This window comes from Notothenia rossii (genome assembly GCF_949606895.1).
Source record: "Notothenia rossii genome assembly, chromosome: 10".
NCBI classification, from domain to species: Eukaryota; Metazoa; Chordata; class Actinopteri; order Perciformes; family Nototheniidae; genus Notothenia; species Notothenia rossii.
This window is the reverse complement of record NC_136908.1, coordinates 37,715,377-37,732,611: the sequence shown is the minus strand read 5'-3', so window position 1 is coordinate 37,732,611 and position 17,235 is coordinate 37,715,377. Positions and strand designations below refer to the sequence as shown.

The 17,235-nt window shown below is 39.9% G+C and overlaps 2 protein-coding genes across 10 annotated transcripts; one reads left to right on the top strand and one right to left on the bottom strand.

The window, feature by feature from the left end:
• Positions 1 to 1,800: 1,800 nt before the first annotated feature.
• Positions 1,801 to 10,345, bottom strand: LOC307022149 (uncharacterized protein). 4 transcript variants are annotated; one of them, XM_079654769.1, is made up of 7 exons: positions 10,203 to 10,345; positions 8,073 to 9,690; positions 7,677 to 7,772; positions 4,489 to 4,723; positions 3,273 to 4,349; positions 2,384 to 2,552; positions 1,801 to 2,183 (listed from the first exon to the last, which is right to left on the bottom strand). In XM_079654769.1, the coding sequence occupies exons 4-7, from the start codon at positions 4,709 to 4,711 to the stop codon at positions 2,054 to 2,056; spliced, it is 1,599 nt and encodes a 532-aa protein (XP_079510895.1). In that variant the 5' UTR covers positions 4,712 to 4,723; positions 7,677 to 7,772; positions 8,073 to 9,690; positions 10,203 to 10,345; the 3' UTR covers positions 1,801 to 2,053. The 4 variants fall into 4 exon arrangements, with proteins under 4 accessions (XP_079510895.1, XP_079510896.1, XP_079510894.1 ...); XM_079654770.1 differs by having other exon boundaries at positions 4,489 to 4,701; XM_079654768.1 differs by having other exon boundaries at positions 4,489 to 7,772.
• A 585-nt stretch (positions 10,346 to 10,930) lies between these two features.
• LOC307022152 (uncharacterized protein) lies at positions 10,931 to 15,999 on the top strand. Of its 6 annotated transcripts, none has more exons than XM_079654777.1 (7): positions 10,931 to 11,695; positions 11,837 to 11,976; positions 12,624 to 12,789; positions 12,945 to 13,283; positions 13,905 to 14,040; positions 14,251 to 14,358; positions 15,276 to 15,998. In XM_079654777.1, exons 1-4 carry the CDS (start codon positions 11,586 to 11,588, stop codon positions 13,237 to 13,239), a joined length of 711 nt encoding a protein of 236 aa, XP_079510903.1. In that variant the 5' UTR covers positions 10,931 to 11,585; the 3' UTR covers positions 13,240 to 13,283; positions 13,905 to 14,040; positions 14,251 to 14,358; positions 15,276 to 15,998. The 6 variants fall into 6 exon arrangements, with proteins under 6 accessions (XP_079510903.1, XP_079510904.1, XP_079510900.1 ...); XM_079654778.1 differs by having other exon boundaries at positions 14,251 to 14,304; positions 15,276 to 15,997; XM_079654774.1 differs by having other exon boundaries at positions 14,251 to 14,487; positions 15,276 to 15,991.
• The last annotated feature ends 1,236 nt before the right edge of the window (positions 16,000 to 17,235 follow it).

Genomic DNA, 17,235 nt, shown 5'->3' with positions numbered 1-17,235 from the left:
CAAAAACAAGCAGCAGTGCAGCATTCGTGACATCCGTGGACTCGTCTAATTGCAAAGAAAAAAAAGGGCTGCTTTTTATTCTTTCTATAAGTTGATGCTGTATGTCTGATGCCATGTCCGCGATACGGTGACTCACAGTGTCGTTTGAGAGTGGGATGGTCAGCAGCTTTTTTGCAGCGGCCTCTCCGACCATCTCACGGCACATATCAACAGCGGCAGGCAGAACCAACTCCTCCGCTATGGTGAATGCTTTCTTACTCTGTGCCACACGTCTGGCTACGAGGTAGCTCGCTTTCAATGCACATTTAGAGTTGCTTGTCAGTGACACGACAGACCTTTTCTGCATCTGCAGCCCACTTTCCTTCCTCTTAAAATATTCCACCGGCTTTCCCACGAGATTCGGGTGCTTGGTCTCTAGATGCCGCTGTAGTTTTGAGGGCTTGAGGGCTTCGTTGGACAGCATTAGCCCACACTCCACACACTGGGCTTTTGGCACTGCCTCTGTTCCTCCATTTACGAAACCGTATTTAATGAAGTCGAGATTGTATTTCCGTAAAAACTTTGTCTTTTGGGTGGGGGGGTTGGCAGGACATTCGTCTTCATTTTTTCTTTTTAAAAACTTCTCCATTTTTGCCGCTTCATCTATGTGTATTGGCGCTTGTTAACAACTGAGTGGTAATAAAGATACATTGACAAAAAAAAAAACGCCACCACGTGGTCGAAAGCTGCACGCAGTCTCGCGGCCCTTGCGGCCCACAGGTGCAAAACTGAAAGTTTTTTGTGGCCCTCTGGGGGGCGCTGGCGGCCCAAGTGTGGGCCGCGGCCCTATGGTTAAGAATCACTGGTCTAGATGCACTATAGATGGAACCACCTTCTCCAAACGGAGTGCCAGTATCTTCACTGTAAAAAAAACCCCGTTGTTTTTACGGTAAAAACCTGGCAGCTTTGTTGCCAGAATAATGATGTAAAAAATATGGTAAACTGTAAACAACTTTACAGAACAACGTGTATATTTTACAGTTTAAAACAGTTGTAATTTACATTTTAAATCTGTAATTTCAACAGCCCTTTTCTGCTGAATTAGCATGATCACGTTGCTATTAAACTGATTATTTCAGTAAGATTTACATGCAGCTGTTGTCTATTGTACATTGAATCCCATTAAATTTAACAGAAAAATACCAAACAAATAACACTGTTTAACTGTAAAAGCATCAGTGTAATGCTGTAATTTAACTGAATTTTCCCGCAAATTGTAATCAAAAGTTGTGTATAATTTAGTGTATTTTGCCGTAGTAATGACGAGTTTTACGGTGAAAGCAACCTCTAACTACTGCAATTTTAATTTTCTGTAAAATGTATTTATTACAATTAAAATGCAGCAAAAACTGTTTTATGAATAACAATCTCAAATATATAGTATAAAAGCGCCTGTAAGGATTATTGCTCAGTGGGAAAAAAATGTTTTTCCTATACATTAGTCAGATTGAAAGATTTCATTTAAACTACACTGCCTTCGTATATATATATGTTTGACTATTACCAGAAATGTGAAGAATGTAATCCAGGGTACACAGATTAAGCATTTAAAATTAAAAATGCAAAGCTAGATAAACCTCAAGAGCCACTGTATTAAAAATTGAAAAAATTCCAACAAGAACTTGCCTTTCCAAGAATATAATAGCAGTGATCAAAAACATCTGTCATTTCTCAACATACATATTGGTAAAACATACAAACTAAGGCTGCACAATAAACAAACTTCAAGCTGAACAAAGTTGAGAGGTTACTTACAAATGATTTATGGGAAATAATGTTTATAAAACAAAAAACAAAACAAAACCACCCAGTGGAGTGTAACACGTCAACATTTTTACACTCAACAGTGATGTCCTGAGCTTTTACATCCACATAAACCAACCGAAGATTGTTTAAGCAACTTCACTTTGTAACAGCAAACCCCAAGAGTGGCTACAATGACCTTAAAATAATAGTTTGACATTTTGAGAGTTACATATTGCATTTTTTAAAATTAGTTAAAAGAACAATTTAATTAGAAAAAAGGCACTTCAAATTTTTTAAGTTCCTGTATCAAGGTGAGGACTCTCGGGTTCACCTGAAGACGGGATGCGCGTGTCTTCTCCACTTTGGTGCCCTTCTCTGGGTTGATGGAGAAAAAACACCTTAAAATAGAAAAACAAACAAACAACAGAATTAATAATGAAATAGCTTGCCTAACAACAAAAAAATTCACATCAATCTTATTATTTTGAAGCCAAAATGACAATTATCTTAACCCCCAATTCACTGAAGCAGCTGCTTTAGATTTGTTGCAGTTTAATAAAAGAAATTGTTGGATAAACCAATCCCAAAAAACACATACCTCTGGACAAACTCCAGGGTGGACGCCAGCTCTGACGGGTAGGCGATGTTGAAGCAATAATAGCTCCCAAACATCATGGACAGGGCAGAAACCAAGGAGGGGATGTTGTCCTGTACTATGTTTCGATCCACACTCAGCATGTATCGCTTTGAAGAATAGCATGATCGTCCTAAAAAAGAAGAAAAACACAATTCAAACTAAATTAAAACAAGACTTGTCTTCCTGAAACATTTCACAAAACAATTTTAGCACATATGTTATTACATTTTAAGGTCTGTTAAATTGCTCTCACCATCAATACAAACATGTATGTATGTGTATTTGCAGGTTAAGGGGAGATAAAGGGGATAGTTTAGGGGATAGTTCATATTGTTTGAAGGGGGGTTGTAGGAGCTACAGTTTGGAGAAACAGAGAGGAGAACCAGCAGACAGCTAAGCAATGCACTGCTGTGGACATAGTTAAGCCACCAAAAAAACTAAAACAATATTACTCTTAGTGTATGCTATATTAAAGAATATTTTCAAAGCTCTACCTTGCTGTCAGACAGCTATACAGTCTGTTTCTGATAGGGACTGAAGCAGCAGGGTACATTTGTGACAATATTCTAAATATAGCGTACATGTAAACTGAATTTTTAGGTGGCTAAAATACGTTTCGCTGCTGCACCCATCCACAGCTTTACATACGTACCCGTACTCCTGCCTGTTCCTCCAAAGACATGCAAGTAATACACTGACTATGGATAAGTATCCATAAGCATCCAAACTAGCCCTTTACGAGCTTACAGTAACAAAAAACATTGTGCAACATAAACGTCTCAAATTAGACAGAAAAGAGAGAAAGAGGTGGCAAAAAGAAAAGAAAAAAGTAGTGAACGTTTTTACTTACCACACACAACAATGGTGGGAGTCAACTGAACTTGGTCCATATGTACTTCCCCTGCCAGGCATGTGTCCTCCACATAACAGAACATCGTGTCTTCCTTCTCATCAAAGTAGGACAGTAGAAGCAGCACCATGTCTTTGATGTCTTCAGAACAACCACTTAGCTCTCCTCTCATCACTTTGAACTTGGTTAAAGCCTGTAGCAACCTTTTGCTCTTGTACACAGCAACCGTATTCATGTAGTTCAGGAGTCGTTTCCCCTTCAGATCCAAATTCCGTGTGAAAGTTTCTTGAAGCTCACTTCCTGTGAGTTCCTTGAAGTGGACTGCCATGCCAAGGTCGTCGAACCAAAACGGCCACTCTTGCAGGAGGGATTTTATATTTGTCCCCTGGTTGACCTGTTTACGCTGCGTGTAGAACGTTGACTTCATTAGAAGTTTGACCTCCTCTGGATTTACATCAGTTTGCTTAGACATCACCCTCAGTTTTTCCTTTTTCTCCTGCTGGCTCTCTTCGGTCTCTCCAAGGGGCAGGAATTTTAAATCCCATTTAATGCACCCATAAGTGTCCTGGATTGCTGCTCTCTTTTCTGGAGGGACTTCATCTGTGTCTGACTCGTCGGTGCCATTCTTTCGTTTTCTTATTTTTGGGGTCGTGGATCGCTTCACATTCTCTATCCTATTTTGCAATTGCTTGACCAGAGAGTGATACCCTGGCCCGATCACGTCTCCCTCTATTATGTCTTGAAGAGACGTAGGATACTTTGCCACTATCTTTTTTGCAACTTCAATAGTGTGTCTTTTACTTAAGCAAGTACTTTTTCGCTTCACTTCACACACCAGAATCCGTACCATCTCTCTTCTCATTTGTGGACTAGGTCGTTTTCCTCTGTCCAGTGTCTGCATCAGTTCCTCTGGGAACTTATCCCACGGTATCACAAAGCTATCCATCCAGTCTATATCAGGCCTTTTGCAGCTGTCGGAAGAGGTTGAGGATGAACTTCTGGGTGAATAGGACATCAAGGATGCAGAAGGTCCTGGCGAGCCACCAACAGATGAGCTGCTGGATTCAGGAGTCTGGCCTGCAAAACACACACATATTAACAAAAAGAGTTATGAGGAACACAGTTTTAATGTTTCTATATTTCTGATGTATCTTTTATGCAGGCCACTTTGGGCACTGGTTGCATCCTGTACTAAAATAGTCACAAGTATACATACATCTCATCTTCCAAGCAGCAAGGACTTTTCTGGCTTGAATTGGCCTCAAAGCTGACAGCAAATCTGCTTCATTAACAAACTGGAAATCCTCATAGGTCTCCACCCCAAGGGATTGTAAAGTATCTTCCAAAATATCTTTTGTCATCTCTGGAAGGTCAGGCAAGACCTCAGTGATGGCACTGCATATACATGTTTGCTCCATGTCTGTCATCTCTGGAATCATGGAAGAACGACACTTTTCGGTTTTCAAAATTACAAATGAAAGACAAAGATAATTAGACATTTAGTCAAGTAATACTGTACATACATTATATACAGATAAGAGGAACCTCTAATTTGAGTATAGGGTGTGATTGAGGATGTATACTTTTTATTTCTGTACATTGCAGAACAAAAACTGCTGTCACTTTAATATTTTTCAAATAGTGTTTGATCATTTTCCCTAAGCATACATGTGCATTGTTAGAATGGTTTCAACACCACAGTAGCCAATATCGTGTTTATTTTGACAACACACTGTGTTTCAGCGGGATGACTTGGTGCCCGTTAACAATGTATGATGGTAACGGATAAAACTCGACCAAGTCGTTAATGTTAACACATTGCAACCTTGCATTCTGTTTTGTCACAGAGTACAGGTGGTATTCAGAATGATAGTCAGTTTTATGTATATCCATCACAAAATACACAGCTGAATCATTTTTGATTTAAAATAATGAGCAGTTCTCCGAACTCCATGGACTCGTCATTTTTGGACACAAGGAAAAGCCCTTTTTTATATGATGTACCTTTATACTGTATGTCTGTGGAAACACTAGTATTGTTTTCTGAAAAGCCAAACTCTCTCACTGCATGTTTGATTGAATCACTGTAAAGACTGGAGTAAAAATTACAACTGTCTTTGACTTGCAGAAGTTGACTGCATCCTGGCCCAGCTGAAAGATATGCTTGAAACATCTGATGTCTTTCGGATAAAGTTAGGCAGATGTTTTTAAAGTTTTTCAAATGCCTGGCACATCTCTTGAAGTAGCTGTGTTTACTTTCAAAACGCATTGTCCATACTCTAATCAAGGGGCCAAATTTCAAGATGAGTGCCGGATAGGGTCTCATGAAATGGTGCTTTGGTTTTAGTGGACTCTCAGGAAAGAAACACTTCCTTGTTTCCAAATATTCTTGGATTGTAATGTCAAGATAGGCTACCTGTGACAACGAAATCTTTTGTGCACAAATCAGATCAACAATATCTTTAAGCTGGAGAGTCAACTGCCACACATCATCTTCTGGATTTTGCACTTTGTCTCCAATTAATACAGACAGCAATCTTAACAAATTCCAGTTCTGAATGGCTTGACCTGAGAGCTTGAATACGTCAGAGTTGACAGCACAGGGCTTAGTGAGAGCATCAGATCCTTTGTACTTGAACTGTTTTATGCGCCGGTTCAAAAGTGAATATGTAAACCATTTCTTTTTCTTAATAAAATACTTTAAGTACAGTGCAACATCGTAGGATAAGACACCCTCAAATATGTCATGGCCTAAACAAGGTGGGAGACCTGGCTTGCAAACATGAAAAGATGTCAGAGCATTGAAGACAGAGTTTGCCTTTATGCCTTTGATGTGTGGACTGTCTTCAACTTGTAGATCAGCAACAGCAGAATCGTAACCTTCGGGTGTGCGCTGTGGTCCACATACATTTGGATCATCACTCTTAAACTCACTTTGTGTGATTTCACAGTACCTGCAAAAGTACTTTGAACGACTAAAGTTTTCAGTGAACCCACCAATACCGTGTGAACCCAAGTTATCACCCGCAATGCAGTACAGAGCCCCTTTGACCATGTCTCCACCTGTTGTAACTATTCAATTTTCCTCCAAATCTTTTAAATCCACTAACATCTCTGAGAACACCTTAGCAAATCCAATTTTTTTTAGGTCATTCTCTCCACACAATAAAACCAGGGACATGTGATCAGTATTAGAGCGCACATGAGCAGGTAGATTTGCCACAGAAAGATAGACTGCAACAACTTTGTGTTTTTTCCTAGCAGAGCCAAGGGGGTTGACAATTTCAAAAGCATCCTGGCACAGAATTAGCTTCAGGCATCCTGGATTTTCAATGAAGAACTGGTTGGACTTAAAGTTGTGTCCATCACTTATGTCACCAAAAACATCTGAGTCTGTTTCACATGACTGCTGTGACATTGAATTCTTCCAAAATTCTGATTCTAATAAGCCACTTACTGTTTGTTTCAGAGGTATGTAGTAAGCAAACCTTTGTGTCATATTTTCATCATTTCCTAATGTAACTTTTTTTAGGCTCTATGTATTTGAACATCTTTTTGAATGTCTGAGCTCTTGAATATGTTGTTCTCAGTGGTCCCTGGTGACAGACTGAGAACAGATCGGAATCCTTCACACAATCACAGATTTTAGCAATAGCATCATCAGTTAGAGACATGTCATCTTTTAAAAGTGAACGTAGTTTACTTAAAATGTAATCCTGTCCCAACTCATGCACATTTTGCATCTCTTCGACAATGGTCTGTATTGTTGAAGCTGGAAGAAGGAGCTGCCCTTGCAATTTTAAGTAGAATAAGCATACATTCCTAAGATAGGTCTCATTGAAATGCTGTGTCAAATCAGTGCTTTCATTTGTTGTTGCATCATTTGGGCTCTGGGAAGCATCTTCATGTGCAGAACACGGAGAAATGGCTTCCCTGTACATGTCACTTATGCTATCAACAGAACATGCTCTGTGTTTTCTGGACATATGAGCAGTAAATGACGATTTCACAGTGAAAGTATTTGTACAACCAGTTACTGGACATAACACAGGTCGTCCCTCCACTATATGATCTTTTAAGTGGGAAATAAGTTCTTTCACTGTTTGAAATTGGCGCGCACATAACGAAATTGCACATTTCAAATCTGTAACAATGGCTCTAGCAGTGGCTGCAGGCACATTGTGAATCCGATAAAAGTGAGCTTTAAAAGATGCGTAAGTACAAAATGTTCGCTTGCAGTTCGTGCCAACACATTTGAAAAAACACTGGGGTTCGTTCCTATGCACTCTAGAATGCAGCACATAACCCTTCAAAGTCTGTAGCGTTTTGCTGCAAAAACGGCAGGTAATCATTTTTAGGGGTTCCTATGCAATGCAGAACATAACCCCTCAACGGTTAGCTTACCAGTGCTACAGATGTGATCCTCCGCTCATGTGCACACAGCTCCACGTGGTCCGTGTCAGGCAGACTTGAGGCCTACTTGGCCGCGTAACCGTTAACCTGCAAATACGGCAGGTAATCATTTTTAGCACGCTAACACGACTGCCCGTTAACTTTGAACCCGCTCAGATGTAGCTTCAAACCCCCCGCTTCATAACAGCATGAATTAAATGAAAATAAAGAGTTCAGCTTTTAGCATGATACTTCAATAACGTTACCAGACTATTTAAATTAACTCCCGGTCAGTAGACGTTATAACTATGACTGCAAAATGCACTCAATCACAAACAGAAGCTAGTATTGTCCTGACAACACACCGTGTTATAATTGAAGTTTGAAGAAAATAAACGGTTAGCTTACCAGTGCTACAGATGTGATCCTCCGCTCATGTGCACACAGCTCCGTGGTCCGTGGCAGGCATATGGAAAGCCAAAAGTGCCATAATACGGGGGTGAAAAAACGCGCGAACATACGGGGAGGTCCGTTTTTTCGCGCGAAAAAACGGGCCAATATACGTGCGAATGTTCGCGCGGTTTTTTATATGATAATGAGCCCCTCCTTCTGATTTCCTTAGCCAATAAGTTCAAAGTGTCTGTAACCAATCAGTGAAGGGTAAAGCCAGACCAAAACAATCTGTAGATGAAAAGTTCCTGACATGGTGAGGCTGTGCTGTAAATTGTGCATTATTCCAGATTCAGGGGACTAAGTATTAATTTGCCTTTGAATATAATAAATATATCAATCAATATATCAATATAACCTGCCTTCATTGTTTTTTTTAAAATAACATGGCATTACCCTTTTCCTTAAACCTCTGGAGTGTGAAGTGAAGGTGTTTTCTCAATTTTTAGATGTCTCCTTAAATCCACTTTTAAATGTACTTCTTATAACATGGCATGGTGTTACATGTCAAAATGTTCAGTAGTCTCTGGTGTTGCTAGAAATGCAAATTCACTCACCTTAGAGCACTGTCTTATGAGAAACCTAGCTTAGAAATCCGATTTTTGGAAAACTTCAAAACTGTTGTGAAACACATATGTACTCATGTCATCCATTTTTTTTGGTGTTTCAGATGTTGTTCACCAAAGTCTTTGGTTCACAAAAGTAGTGAAATATATCAATTACACTATAAGCCTATATAAAAGTGTTGTTCATGTCTAAAATGAAAATGTGTAAATTATAATTTAGAGTAAAATATTTCCATCCCTCTACTTTCACCACAGAAAAGTTACATCAGGACTGAATAATGACTTCATATTCCATACCAAGGTTTATGTGATGTGTACAAATACAAATTCAGCATTTCAACTTTATTTTTCAACCAACTATTTATGTTAACATATGAAACTGTAAAATCTCAATATTTCCAATATCAGAACTTTTTCAACCAACTATTCATTATAAATGTAAAGACAGGGGGTCTTTGTCCATGGTCTTTGTCTGTCTTCCAAGACAGTGGGTCTGGCTGCTGTGTAGGTGGGGCTGATGGTGCATGGCCTGCTGGTGGCTGTGTCGGAGGGAGGTAGGTGGGATTGTCCCGGGTTGATGCTGGGATTGTCCCGGGTTGATGCTGGTGGCTGGATGGGAGGTACGTGTGCTAGGCGAGACTTCTTTGCTGGCTGGGTTGATCGTGATGGCTGTGGTGGAGACCTTTGTATCGAGGTGTATCTTAATCTTGTGGCAGGCACAGATGGAGGTGGAGGCCGCTGTAGGGATGCTGGTCCTCTGGTCCTCGGGTCCTTGGTGGTGATGGCTGTGGTGGACGCCTTTGTACCGAGGTGTATCTTAATCTTGTGGCAGGCACAGATGGAGGTGGAGGCCGCTGTAGGGATGCTGGTCCTCTGGTCATTGGTGGTGATGGCTGTGGTGGAGGTCTTTGAGCCACGGTAGATTTTGACCTGGGGGCCGGCACAGATGAAGGTTCTGGCTGCTGGATAAACGCCGCCTCTGGGCCACTAGGCCCAGGCAGCTGTGAAATCTGAAGGAAAAAAAACCTACCTTTACATTTAGCAAATCAAAATAACTGTATGACGTATTTTTCTCTAATCAAAAATGGAAATAAATCCACATGCCATATTATGACTTTTATGAAGGATTAAAGCCTTCTTCATTTCCAGTATATAATACAGTGATAACACACACAACCCGGTTGACTGTACTCACTTTAACCTGGCTCTGTTGTACACTGATAGGCACAATATTAGCATAGCATTAGCGCGCTATTAGAATTTCAATAATATGAACAATTATGAACTCAGACCAGCATTTCACATATTTATACAAGCAGAATACACTTGAAATGTAAGCCAAACTACTGCACGGGAGTCATACACCTAGTAACATAGAAGAACAAAGAAGCTAGCGGACGCCATTAGCCACTGTAGTGGAGCCGAACTAGCTGACAGAATGACATTAAACTACACATAAAGAACAGTTTCAAACACACTTCTTAGATCGAAATATGACATAATCTTTGTACACACTACTAACCTGTTGAACAGGAGAAATGAATGAAGCAGAGGGAACGTTGTTGCCGTTCCAGCCAGAATGCCAAGTCTGCGGCAGACACATAATAACAACACTTACTTTACGGCATGCGCTCAGCAACACATTCCCTTTTACGGCATGCCCACTGAGGCCTTTCCGTGTCCTATACTGCCCTCTGCTGTTTGTAATGATATACAATATTTAACATAAACATGCCTTCGAGAGTATAACTTAATTTATACAAGACAATATACATTGAAAATGTGCCCACATATTTATGCGGTTATCTGAATCATATTTCTACCCCTTATATTAGAAAATATATGATTAAATATCTAAAATATGCGCACTTCGACGCTGCGTGGGTGGACTCCAGTTATATCTTTCAAACTAAATCTATCCACTATCTGCTTGTAGACTAACGGTCAAAGGGTCTAATATCCGGGAGGGCCGGGCTCGAGTCTCGGAAAGGAAACGTTTTTTTGTGTTATCTCTTTTCATTCACTTACAATCTTTGTATAAATGCAAAGTATTCCAAGGTCTGCTTCACCTTAATTGTCCCAACTGCTTGGCAACAGCTGTCTGTTCTCCAGTTGTTTAAGGTGGTAGCCTGTCGCCTGCGTTCATGTTTCAAATAAATGGGAATTGATCAGACTCAGATGTATTAATTTATTAAAAAAAAAAAATTGAATTCGAATGTTTCTCTTCAGTGCAATTGCAATTGCACATTGCATCATTTTTGTGTTCTTTGTTCTGTTTTAGAAAGGAAGGATTGTTTACTTTTTTCGTTGTCTACAAAACCGGAAAAACAACATAATTGTGCTTTTCCAGACACTGAAGAAAGAAAAATACCATGAATTTTCGGTATCAGGGCTGTTAGGGAAAAGATCAGGCAATATATCTTGAGAGAAAACTTATCTTTTGATCCCGTTTGAATTGTGCCACGAATTACACTTATGATGTTTGTCATCTTAAACAATCACTTCCATGTCAAAAAACTCAGTTTGTCGTAAAACTGTTGAAATATAAGACTATGAAAAATACGCAACTAGAAAGAAGTGAAATGTGCCAACGTGACGGCCGTCTTGGTGTGTGGTGCGCGACGGGAGATGTAGGTCATTGACTGGTTTCAGGCAAAAAAAAAGTGTTACTTCACAGTTTTACGACACATTTCAATTTTTTTGACTTGCAAAATTATCTTTTAAATTGACAAAAATCATATGTGTAATTTGTGGTTCAATTCAAACGGGATCGAAAGATAATCTTTCTCTCTCCATTGACTTCAATACATACCTTTTCCGAAATAAGGTCCCATGGAGCTCAACCGGAAAGGGAGGGACTTCGCCTCTCTATAAGCATGCAGCAGCAGTAGCAGCAGCCGGAAAAATGTCCACGAGAAACTTCATCTTGCGTTGCAAAAGGACAATAAATGACTGCACAAGACTTCTCCAAACAGATGATGCCGGTCATGCCGTGTTACAATCCACAGTAACGAGGTAAGGGCCAAGCCTATCGCTACTACCAACACAAAGGAATGTAGTTTGTTTTTGCATGTAACGTAAACTGAGGTTGTGTGAGATCTTTCACACTTACAAATTCTGTCTTCTCCCCTATTTCACCAAACCGTTTACTGGCAGGTTAGAAACCATGGAAAGGAGCCTCGAGTGGTCACGGGGCAGGCTAATTAACGTCCCTACAGCTGATCTTTTACTTCAGGACCTTCGGGAATATATACTTGAAGTCCGGAGATCTTGGCCTACCACACCCGCACAACAAGGTAGGTCGATGTGATAATTGTTCACTTTAGCATAGGCTTTCGTTGATAAACCAGTGCTAGTATTGTTGAGTACTAAGTGTCCAACAGGCCAATACATTTTAAAGTAATTATTTGTTTTAAATATGGGTAATACCAATATAAACACCTTTTTTAATCTGTAGTTGCCAGCTATTAATTACAACATTCTGGTGAGACGCTCTGAGTCTCGAGTTGTCCACTTAAAACTGTACTCCAAATTCCACCTTTATATCCTGCCACAGTAGAGGAGACGCTATTCCCCCTCCTCCGTCGAGGGCAGTCTGGCCATCTGTAGTACACCACGTATCATCAAACGTGTGAATGAGGACATTGAAAGGGTGCCAGAGGGGGAGTCTCTGTCTTCAGGGTTGGAAGACACAGACTGCAACTATGTATCTCTATGCCCATACACATTTATGCTTTTGTTCTTACTGTATACTACAACTATAGTGTATTGCATGTCCACTGGTTTAATGCCAAACTGCATTTCATTTTTTTTTAAAGTATCTTTAGGCTGGGCAATGACAATAAAATAGACGCATTGTGTGCGTTTCTGGCACAACGGCATAAATGCGTTGCTTTTACAACAATGACAATAAATGTAATCTAATGTTTTGCTGTTGTTGCAGGTCATTCTGGCTACCACGCCCCACTCATTTTGTTGGGTGGTCGAGGTCCCCCACAATTCAGCATTTCCAGAGAGCAAATCTCTTTTTTGAGGAGCTGTGGTTTTACAGCAACAAAGATGGCACAGATATTAAAAGTATCTCTGCGCACAGTGAGACGGCGATTGAGGTATGTAGCAATGTCTTCAACATTGGAAGTGCCATCTTGTCTCAATTTATTGTAAACATCCCAAGGAGGGGTTGTAGCCATGTTACACTATGCATGTTGTAAAGTAAATCTGAATACCGTAGGTCTCATATATTTAAAACATGTTTATTTTTCAGGCAGTTCCACATGCTGCGCTCTGGGACATACTCCACCATCTCAGATGCTACACTAGACGACCTCATCAAGGAGATAGTGGCTGGGAATAACCAGATTGGCCCTGAATCTGTCAGGGCACAGCTGCAGGCCCAGCAGATGTGGATACAGAGACGCAGAGTGCGGGACAGCATGAGGCGGATAGACCCAGAAGCAGCTTCACTGGACATGTCCTCTCAAGCTGCAGACAACTCCAAAACAGTGGAGGATCTGCAGAAGCAACTGCAGGAGTTAAGAGTCCAGCGAGAGTTTTGCTAACAGAGGTTTGCTGGCTCCGACGACAACATCCGATTCTATACAAGGTAATGTTTTGGCTAAATTCTATCCAAGTTTTTGAGATGGGTTAGCTTATAAAGAATCCTGTTTACCTGCCGTGTGACCGCTGACTATATGCATGCAGTGTTGGAATAAGTACTCAACTTAACTGAAGTATAAGTACAAATACTATGGTTTTAAAATACTCCTGAACTGAACATGTAGAATCATAAATCCTGTGTTTTCATATATAAAAAGTAACTAGAAACTATGAAGGTTAACTAAATGTGGTGGAGTAAAACATATTAATACTAACAACATACTGATAATATTTTACTACAAGTGGAAATCTTCAAAACCTTACCAAAGTAAAAGTATGTCAATATCCACTGCGTTTCCCCCAGTTGCACACGTAAGAATGAAGAGTAAACGTAGTCATTGTGTGTAAAATGTTCCCTGTATGTTTTAGATTATTATTACTGCTGCTAATGTAGTTGCTACATTTTACTGCTGTAGATTACTATACCTGCACCTAGTGCCTTCTTACTCAGTCCATTTGAATTGTAATGTATTATAGCAAACAAGAGGAAAGCATTAGCCCATGTGTTACAGTTAACACGATTGTATTTACTGTCAATTAATGACTGACATGTGTCTTTTGTGTACAGATTCCCGAGCTATAACCACCTGATGGCCTTCTGGTTTTTAATTGAGCCTTCAATTCATTAAATGGTTTGTGTTACTAGAGCGATATCAACTGCCAAGAGTAATGAAGAAGTGGTTACACACGCACGTCCATCAACGGTAGGTTACGTTTCTTTTAACACACAATCTAAACACAAACTGAAGGGAAAATGTCTCTCCGACATTTCATTGCTTTTGTGTAGGCTAAAAGGCTAAAGTACTCAATCCTTTTTGAATACATCAGAGAACTAAAACAACTTAATGTTTTTCCCATAGTGTGCTACACTCATGACATTAATATAGTAACCTTTTTTTGTTTTTATCTTCCAGAGACAGCTGCTTCAGCCAATTGACGAGTTCTTCCTTTTTCTATGCTTCCTGTCGGTGGGTTTGAAAGAGAGGGACCTTGCAAACCGCTTCAACGTACACCAGTCCACTGTGAGCCGCATCATTGCAACATGGACAAGTTTTCTTACAACTTTATTGGGGTCACAGTGCATCTGGCTTACACCTGCAGAAGTTCAAGCCCACCTCCCAGAGGCATTCAAAGATTTCCCAGACACACAGGTGATCCTGGATTGCACAGAGCTGAGGTGTCAAACACCATCCTCACTCCTCCTCCAAAGTGAAATGCATTCTACATAGAAATCTCACTGCACCATGAAAGCCCTGGTTGGCATAGCCCCACATGGTGCAGTGACATTTGTTTCCAGTCTGTATGGTGGTTCTGTCAGCGACAAGGAGATTTTCAAACAATCTGGAATAGCTGCGTTGTTGACTGAAAACATAGCAGTGATGGTAGATAAGAGCTTCCTGATCAGCGATTGCTGCAAATGCAAGGTGTACTGCCCACCTTTTCTGTCAAAGCAGAAGCAAATGCCAGCCTATGAGGTGAGGGAGACACAGGCCATTGCCAGACTGAGGGTTCATGTAGAGCGTGTCATTAGGAGGATAAAAGAGAACAAACTTTTTGATGGTGAATCCCACATAGGTATTGTTTGTATTCTTATCGATAGTCATGAACTTTCTCTTGTGACAAAATAGACTCTCCGTTAGTAAACGTTTACTCTGTGTAAAAGTGATTTCTGTGTGTAAAAGTGAGGTAACATGTGTAGATGAATAACATCAACTTGTATTCGTCCCACACATACACACCTATAGATGTAGTTATATTTGTGTCTGTGACTTTATATTGAATGGGAAATAACTGGAAAATACCTGTGTAAGAGAGAGACTCCTGTCCCGCCTCTCCATTTTATTTTTAGTTGTGCATTGTTATTTGTGCTTTAGAAACATTCCACTTGAACTTTATTTGAATGAACTTAGTAGTAATTATTGTCCTATATTTCTTTCAGATTTCACAGCTGCCTGGGCCTAGGAGAAAGAACCTCCATCTGTGCCTGCACCAAGGTCAAGATCTACCGTTGCTCAAGGGCCTTCACCAGAGCCATCACCACCGAGGACCAAAGGACCAGCATCACTACAGCGGCCTCCATCTGTCCCTGCCACAAGATCAAGATACACCTCGGTACAAAGGCCTCCACCACAGCCATCGCGATCAACCCAGCCAGCAAAGAAGTCTCGCCTAGCAGACGTACCTCCAATCCAGCCACCAGCATCAACCCGGGACAATCCCACCTACCTCCCTCCGACACAGCCACCAGCAGGCCATGCACCATCAGCCCCACCTACACAGCAGCCAGACCCACTGTCTTGGAAGACAGACAAAGACCATGGACAAAGACCCCCTGTCTTTACATTTATAATGAATAGTTGGTTGAAAAAGTTCTGATATTGGAAATATTGAGATTTTACAGTTTCATATGTTAACATAAATAGTTGGTTGAAAAATAAAGTTGAAATGCTGAATTTGTATTTGTACACATCACATAAACCTTGGTATGGAATATGAAGTCATTATTCAGTCCTGATGTAACTTTTCTGTGGTGAAAGTAGAGGGATGGAAATATTTTACTCTAAATTATAATTTACACATTTTCATTTTAGACATGAACAACACTTTTATATAGGCTTATAGTGTAATTGATATATTTCACTACTTTTGTGAACCAAAGACTTTGGTGAACAAAATCTGAAACACCAAAAAAAATGGATGACATGAGTACCTATGTGTTTCACAACAGTTTTGAAGTTTTCCAAAAATCGGATTTCTAAGCTAGGTTTCTCATAAGACAGTGCTCTAAGGTGAGTGAATTTGCATTTCTAGCAACACCAGAGACTATTGAACATTTTGACATGTAACACCATGCCATGTTATAAGAAGTACATTTAAAAGTGGATTTAAGGAGACATCTAAAAATTGAGAAAACACCTTCACTTCACACTCCAGAGGTTTAAGGAAAAGGGTAATGCCATTTTATTTAAAAAAAAACAATGAAGGCAGGTTATATTGATATATTGATTGATATATTTATTATATTCAAAGGCAAATTAATACTTAGTCCCCTGAATCTGGAATAATGCACAATTTACAGCACAGCCTCACCATGTCAGGAACTTTTCATCTACAGATTGTTTTGGTCTGGCTTTACCCTTCACTGATTGGTTACAGACACTTTGAACTTATTGGCTAAGGAAATCAGAAGGAGGGGCTCATTATCATATAAAAAACCGCGCGAACATTCGCACGTATATTGGCCCGTTTTTTCGCGCCTCCCCGTATGTTCGCGCGTTTTTTCGCGCGAAAAAACGGACCTCCCCGTATGTTCGCGCGTTTTTTCACCCCCGTATTATGGCACTTTTGGCTTTCCATAGATGTCTGCCGTGGGCTGCATTCCACTCCAAATAGCCGGGCGGCCCGAGAATCCAAACGCCAGCTGTTTTATGGATTCTCATTTAATTTCCAAAAATGTCTCAGTACTGGGTTATTTCCAATTTCAAAATAAACATATGTATTAAAAAAATAGAAATAAGAAGTAAGTATATTATAGTATATTCAAGAATGAAAAAATATAAAAAAACATGATTTTAACACTGTCATGTTGTCATTTTAACTGTATTGTATTATTTTATGTATTACAGTTTTTCTGTGTTCAAACCACAGTAATCTGTAAATTATACAATGAAATATAATTATTTTTAACATATTCTTAATGTGAATTTAACAGTTTTGTTTGGTTCAGTACTTTACGAAATATTACTGTCAATTAAACACTGCTTCATTGTTTCTCTATTTACAGTTTTTTGATGTCGTGATTTTACAGCTTTTCCCTGTTAATTTCACAGACTTTTTTTACAGTGTTGGCTAGAATCTTGTAGTCACAGTTTAGAAGGCTTAAAGGGCGGTGGTTACCC

What these genes read in the sequence shown, in the direction of transcription:
- LOC307022149 (XM_079654768.1), bottom strand. Translation starts at nt 4,771, where the DNA reads ATGTCTAATTATCTTTGTCTTTCATTTGTAATTTTGAAAACCGAAAAG. An exon ending in TGCTGCTTGGAAGATGAGAT is followed by an intron (nt 4,350 to 4,488) that starts GTATGTATACTT and finishes TGTGTTTTGCAG; the next exon opens with GCCAGACTCCTGAATCCAGC. An exon ending in ACCCTGGAGTTTGTCCAGAG is followed by an intron (nt 2,184 to 2,383) that starts GTATGTGTTTTT and finishes TTCTATTTTAAG; the next exon opens with GTGTTTTTTCTCCATCAACC.
- LOC307022152 (XM_079654775.1), top strand. Translation starts at nt 11,586, where the DNA reads ATGTCCACGAGAAACTTCATCTTGCGTTGCAAAAGGACAATAAATGAC. An exon ending in TTACAATCCACAGTAACGAG is followed by an intron (nt 11,696 to 11,836) that starts GTAAGGGCCAAG and finishes GTTTACTGGCAG; the next exon opens with GTTAGAAACCATGGAAAGGA. An exon ending in TACCACACCCGCACAACAAG is followed by an intron (nt 11,977 to 12,623) that starts GTAGGTCGATGT and finishes CTGTTGTTGCAG; the next exon opens with GTCATTCTGGCTACCACGCC.